General features: G+C 40.6%; 1 protein-coding gene across 1 annotated transcript; it reads left to right on the forward strand.

Annotated features, from left to right (window-relative positions):
* Window positions 1–491: 491 nt before the first annotated feature.
* Window positions 492–6,077, forward strand: LOC106819239 (P2X purinoceptor 7-like; the record flags this gene model as incomplete). The annotated part of the gene is made up of 4 exons (XM_014823885.1): window positions 492–536; window positions 1,323–1,415; window positions 1,726–1,987; window positions 5,125–6,077. Coding segments are annotated over 4 exons (522 nt in total), but the record flags the coding sequence as incomplete, so codon positions are not given.
* Between the last annotated feature and the right edge of the window lie 687 nt (window positions 6,078–6,764).

The following is a 6,764-nucleotide window of genomic DNA, read 5'->3' on the forward strand; positions in this document are numbered from 1 at the left end:
GTAGTGTGTGTGTGTGTGTGTGTGTGTGTGTGTGTGTGTGTGTGTGTGTGTGTGTGTGTGTGTGTGTGTGTGTGCGCGTCTCTCTCTCACACACACACGCACACGCACACACCTATCTCTTTCTCTCTCTCACACGCACGCACGCGCGCGCGCGCACACACACACAGCAATCAGCTGAGCGTCCCGTTGGCGTTGCGCAATCATGCGTGTACGTATCGCAAGATCTGCACACTGTGTGAGATGAATGTCCAGAACCGGTCGCGTAGCCCCGGCCAATTATATTTCCTAATTAACAGACTGTTAGACTCTAATCGATGGTGATGTAATAATAACTAGAAATCATTCATTAAAAATCAAAACTGTCTCTTATATTATAACATGGAGTCAATTGCATTGCGAAGCACACATCAACTGATTCTAGTAACAAACATGCTGTCAACTTATACATTCAGTTTGTAGTATTAGTAAACATGTGATATTGCTTTTCACAGAAGAGAAAATTTAAGAAGCATCACATTAGGGAAAAGAAACCTCGGGTGAGTAACATAAAGCTGTGGACACTAGGCGATTTTTCAGGCGATTGAGTCGGGCAACTGAGTCGCCCGAATCAAACATGTTTGATGAAATCGGGTGATTATTTGAGTCGCACGACTATATACAATGCGCGCCTGAACAATGCGATACTATACAATGCTCTTCTTCGCGCGCCCGAATGTACGATTTATCAGCCAATCAAATGGTGCCATTTTCAATCATGTGACTATCAATCTCAGGGTTCTCCCTAGGATGAAATTGAAACAGGGGGGAGGGGGAGGGGAGGGGGAAAGGGAAGGGAAGCTAGGGGGGTCCGGGGGCGTGTTTTTTTACCGTACGGTAAAAATACACGCGTCGGTGGTCCTGGTCGAATGGGAATTCTTGACGATCGGTTCCCGCGCTGTCAAACTTTTATTGTGGTAGAATTTAATCGGGGCAGAGGTAATTTAAACGGGGCGGAGTTTCTCTAAACGGGGCAGGCGCGCCCGGTTTGCGCAACGTAGGGAGAACCCTGAATCTAGTGATCAATCTAGGTGGCGCGAGATGAATCGCCGATAAATCGCGCTGAAAATCGCCTAGTGTGTCCACTGAGTCGGGCAACTCTATCGCCTGGAAAATCGTGTAGTGTGTCCACAGCTTAACACTAGGTTTTGTGCAATTAAAAAACAGAAATAAATAGTTGGGAATTTCATTAGAAATATATTTTATTATGCACAAAAAACCAAGTTTGTGTAAAAAACATGCAGTTACACCTGTGTTTACAACAAAACTCATGTTACTAATTATAGGCTCACAGGAGTTTGAGGTTTGAGGAAACTGAGGCCAGTGTGTCCTACACTGGAGCTCCACAGCAGTTGTCAACAAGTTGCACTTCAGCAGAGGTTAGTTTTTAATTTTTCAAGTGCAAACTATTTATGCAAGTTGCAAACCAAGTTGTTATCTGGTGATATTTAAATGTCGTTATGAAAACAAACAATGGAAAACATTGAAGAAAAAAACCCAAATATAGCCTAAAAACGTTGTAGATTCAACACAGACACACATTGCCCGCTAGAGTTAAATTATAGTTACTATTCTAAATCCTTTAAAATATCACTGCGAATTACTGTAAGTTCTGGTAAATTTGTGAAAACAAAAGAAGTAAATAAAAGTCAAATAAACTGTACAGTTTTTCTAATTGAAAAATTTCAGGAGTATGTCAAGCAATTGACAAGGCCACAGCTGGAAAAATCTCTTCTTACAATAGCCGACTACGACCTAAGAAAAATCAAGGCAACAACAGCAGTAGCAGGATCCGGAGCTGACCCTTCAGCTCATCATCAACCTCAACCCCATGCCTTTTGTGCGTGTAAGCACTGTGTGGACATGCCCACACCGTTGGAGCAGCTATGCTGCAAGAAGACACCACGGTTATGTGTTACCCAGCTTGAGGATTTCCAAACAATCTGCTTAAGGATACTAGCTCTCCACGTTGTGCACGGGTATTGCTCTAGTGAAGATTAAACGTTGATTGGCGAATGAATCGAATCAATCACTTGTTTTATTTATAGAGGAGATATATCTCTATGCTCAAGACAAAAAAAATTATGAAATTTCCAGCACCTAATTATGTTACCACACAAATTTTGAATTTTTATGTAAAAATGGTATTTTGGATATTTCTCAACTACCAGAAAGAGTGAGGATACAAAATTTTTGCCACATGTTAAGCACAATATGGACCAAAATAGCGCGTCAGGATTTTTCTTTAATTTCCATATTTACCGAGAAAACTGGACAAAACTGCTTAAAAATCAAGTTGTGTGTTAAAATAGAAAATTTTAGCGAATAAAGAGGCATAACTAATAAAGTACGGCACTTAATTTAAATAACACATCGCCTGACGCCACTTCCTATTCACCACAACTATGGTTACCATTAAACGGAGTGTAAAATCTAAATGAATCCGGAGTGCTGAATCCACAGAGAATATCCATTTTATACATCGGATACTATGCTCAGCGTAAATCAGAAACGCGAGAAATTAAGCGTTTGTTCTTTTTATGTATATTTTTCCACACGATGCAGTGACCGTCCTGTGCTGCAAAAATGGGTGAACGTATGTGTTAATATATCTATTGTTAGGTTACTTACTGCGACATATCATGACTAACTGACAACCCACTAAATTTGTAAAATGTTCCATGCACCTAGAGAAATCTCTGAGAAATTTAATACGGAGGTGAACCAACGCAAATTCATTCAAAGGGCTCGTATATCCCTGACGTCACTGTCAACAAAACGCGCGCCTTATCGTAAGTGCGTTGCAGAGGTGTTGGAGAAACTTATTTTGGCTTCTTGTGGGCATACTTATACTTATCTGGACTCAGTAGCTAGTACAGCTTATAGACGAGGTGTTGATGTTCGTTCGCGAGGCAGCAGGATAGGGATATTCGCCTATTATCTGACTATGAGGCTTATCTCTTGATGTTTTGGATTGCGATACCTCGAGCCTCAGCAGGATGATATCGTCCGGCAAATGCCTGGCCGTCTCGTCTCATGAGTCTATCTCATATATGTGACGCTCTGACGTCATACATGGAGCGTCAGCACGCCTGGCAATGCGCCTTTACATCACACATGGGTACCAACCGCGGGCAAGCAAAAACGCTCTGACGGTTTCACAGTACACGTCTATCATGGAAGATATATGAACACTGCTACACAAGTGGCACATAGTGTTAGCCATCAAACCAGTCTATGTAAACAGCGAAAAATGCGACCTGAAATTTCACTGCACAACGTGCGCAGAGTATGCCTTAAAGGCCCTCCTTCAGTGATATCTCAGTACAACTGTGCCAGCCTCTTAATTTTCTGAGCAGATTATTTGCATGGCGTAGTATCATAAGCGTAATATAAACAAAGCATGTATGGTTTTTTTAGTTGCCCTCTGTCCGATTACTTTAAAAACAGCGTCTTTATGTTGGCTCTCATGAGATGTTGACAAATCAAAGTACTTCTGCCAAACGCGCCACCCGGCGGTCGGAAAACGGCTGTGGACGTCTCATGGAGACCAGGCTTCTCGTTCTTTCCCGACTGTATTGTGCACGCACACCAAATAGCCTGCACTTCAGCCTGCATGAGCACAAAGGCTGGATCAGTTGCGGGCTGTAACTTATAAGTCTGGGGGCATAAAACATCCAACTTGCCACAATTAATTATCCATGAGCATGATTCACTATATATACATATATGCCTATCTGTAGACTTTACTACCCCGGATTAACCACCATTAATACTCACACATGCTCCAATAACAATCGGTTCCAAACTGTCCGAACCAGTATTCATATCGCTGCTTTACTGTCAGCTCCTGCCAAATCTGCTCACGAGTGTCATACGCCATACGTTTTTGGTATCTACTTTCTATTTGTTATGTGTCGTGGAGCCGTCCCGGTGAGTTTTACGTTGACAGACCTGACCTCCAGCGTTTAAACACTACATGCATATATGATTATTATAACTTCGTACTTGTGATATACACTTGAGTCTCATTACGCATACAAGTAGACTAAATGCACATTACACGTGAAATAACATTGTTTACTATGCCTGTAATTATTATTCACTACCGCGAAAACATTACTATATGGACTATTGTCCAGCGTCTTGCTTTTTCTTTAGTCAGGCCCTTACTGTAGTACTGAGGGCGTACTCTCTTTAGAAAGGATTGTCAGCTACTGTAGAATGTGAAATCTGACAGTTGCATAACTCTTGTTGCCGAAAAACTTGCGTCTCGGGCTATTAGCTTGCTACGAAAGCCCAAAAACATCTCATTATGCTACACCTAGTAGACCTACCAATTGAACAAACTGAGCTCTCTCAAACTCACCATTCACGCTGACACTGTCCACTTCAGCAGTCTTCCTTCTGCTCGGTTCGAGCCGTTCGCCTTGAACATCTCCGGCAACGAAACGTTGAACAAGGCATTCGCACGTTGCCTTAATTGGCGCGGTTGCCATTAAACGCATGGCGCCCTGCCCGTTTGGGTTAATTCGATAGCTCCAAGAAACGGTATTGGTAGGCGTTAGGATATCCATTCCCTCTGTTCGCTATAGCCACAATCCTCGCACAGCCTCGCGTTCGGGCCTAGGCTATCGTGTGGCCAACGGCTTCAAAACACTGTACGCAGCTGAATATACACAAAACTATCTTTCAACCATGTTCAACTTCATTGTCTATGACTACTTCATTTCATCCTTTATCTAATGCTGCATGTACTGCCTCATCCGCTATTCGTACGAAACTGACTATTAGTACTAGAGACGACTCTGAATCGGTGTTCACATTGTACATTGTACAGGCTCCATTGTACACGCTTGGCAACAGGTAAACAAGCGAGAGTGCCTGGTCTGACGTCACACTACGTCACGCGCCAAAGTAGGTGGCGCTTTTGCGTTCCCGCAAATTCTTAACATTGTGTTCATCAAAAAATGCGTTTTTCTCATACACCCGAAAACCATTCAACCTGTATATTTCTTAGTAGTTGTACAAAGCATAGTTAATTTGATATATGTAACTATTTTTCATCACTAAAGGAGGCCTATTCACACAGATCAATATTAAGTGTAGCTTTGTGCTATAGAGAAGATCTTCTGTGCCTACCAGAAGTTAGAGCTAATGATGCAATACGACATGCAGGGTATCGCCAGTTTGTGTACTGGAGAATGTGACTGGGATGGAATATACTGGATTCCGTGTAGGAACAATTTCCACTATTCGGCAACATACTTTCGATTAGAAACACAACTTATGTAACAGTAATAGATGCTAAGGCGTAGAAGGTCTTCCCTCTAGCATAAAGCTACAGCCAATATTGCTCTGTTGAATGTTTGAGAAATTGGATGAATAATTTAATTATCTAGATAAAATTACTGGTCATATCTGTCAGAGGTAGAGTTGCATTAAAATGGACATCTCATCATGTTCGCTTATGGACGCACACTTTTCCTGCAATGAATGTACAAATGGAAATTAATTATACTTATTTCAAAGTAAATAATAGCACAGCATATTTATATAAACATTGCAGCAAACAGCAATGTTTAGCGTCATTTAATGAACTTTTTTTACCGTTTGCAGTATCTGCTAAACATAGCCGATTATTTTTCATTTTGAAATAATTAGTTCTCAAGCTTTTCCCTTTCCCTTGAGATATATTTTCCGTTTAATACATTGCCTTTTATGTAATGCTAAAATCACTTGCATACTGGTATGATTATATATTATTATTATATGCATTACATATATAGTTTTTATCAAAATTAGAAACGCCATGAAAACTCTTTTTTTTTGTTGAGGTATCAAGTGAAAGATTTTGTAAATATACATGTTATACTTACTACTAGATATTCTAAGACCAAATACACAATGCAATTAAAATACAAAGTGTGCATAAGATTTCCGTTACTTACCATGTTAATCACTGTCATCAGTGGAATCCTCTGTGTCATGGTCAGTGTCTGCTCTGGCTGGAAAGCTTGGTAGTTGATTCGTTACACTGGACTCCACTTCTGCAGCGATTTATTCTTTCGGTTTCCCATAGCGCGTGAACCCATGACCTGTAGAGCTCCTCCTGTGTCGGCTTCGGTGCTGATGCAATGTTCTTCATTGTAGTTGTAGAACCTGTTGCCATCGGGAATGCAGCTTCTGCGATGTGCGGTGTGTTCTTGGCATTTTGTAAGTACCATTCTCAATAGGAGAGGTATGTAAGTGTACTTCTTCGGAACCTTTACATATTGCAGCGTCCACTGCTTGGTCGCTTTAGACCAATGAGTGTGAAAGATGCAAAAAACAATTTGTAACCTACTCATCAGCAAAGCATTAACTTTCTATTTATTTTAAATGTTACAAAGACATGTCATTTATACTTGTTGTTTCTTTAACATTATTGTTACTGTTAAGTAAAATGAATGTTAATGAAAGTTGTACTGTTACACTGTAATTCATAAAATTTGTAAAAATGAAAACAATCAATGTACAAAATTTTAATGCATGCATCATAAATGTTATTTGCAATAAAAACAACATTTGCTGTTGTTACTCGCCGAGTTGTTAGTATTTTTATGCAAACTTACATCAACTTCCCTGACTAGTCTCGAGCCTCTGGCACTATGAGCGTTGTGGTCAATGGCTGCTATTTTGACTTGCAGGTCGTAATCTTGGTTGCTGCAAGATAGAGGATAACAGTT

This window comes from Priapulus caudatus, unplaced genomic scaffold (assembly GCF_000485595.1).
Source record: "Priapulus caudatus unplaced genomic scaffold, Priapulus_caudatus-5.0.1 Scaffold3017, whole genome shotgun sequence".
NCBI lineage: Eukaryota > Metazoa > Priapulida > Priapulimorpha > Priapulimorphida > Priapulidae > Priapulus > Priapulus caudatus.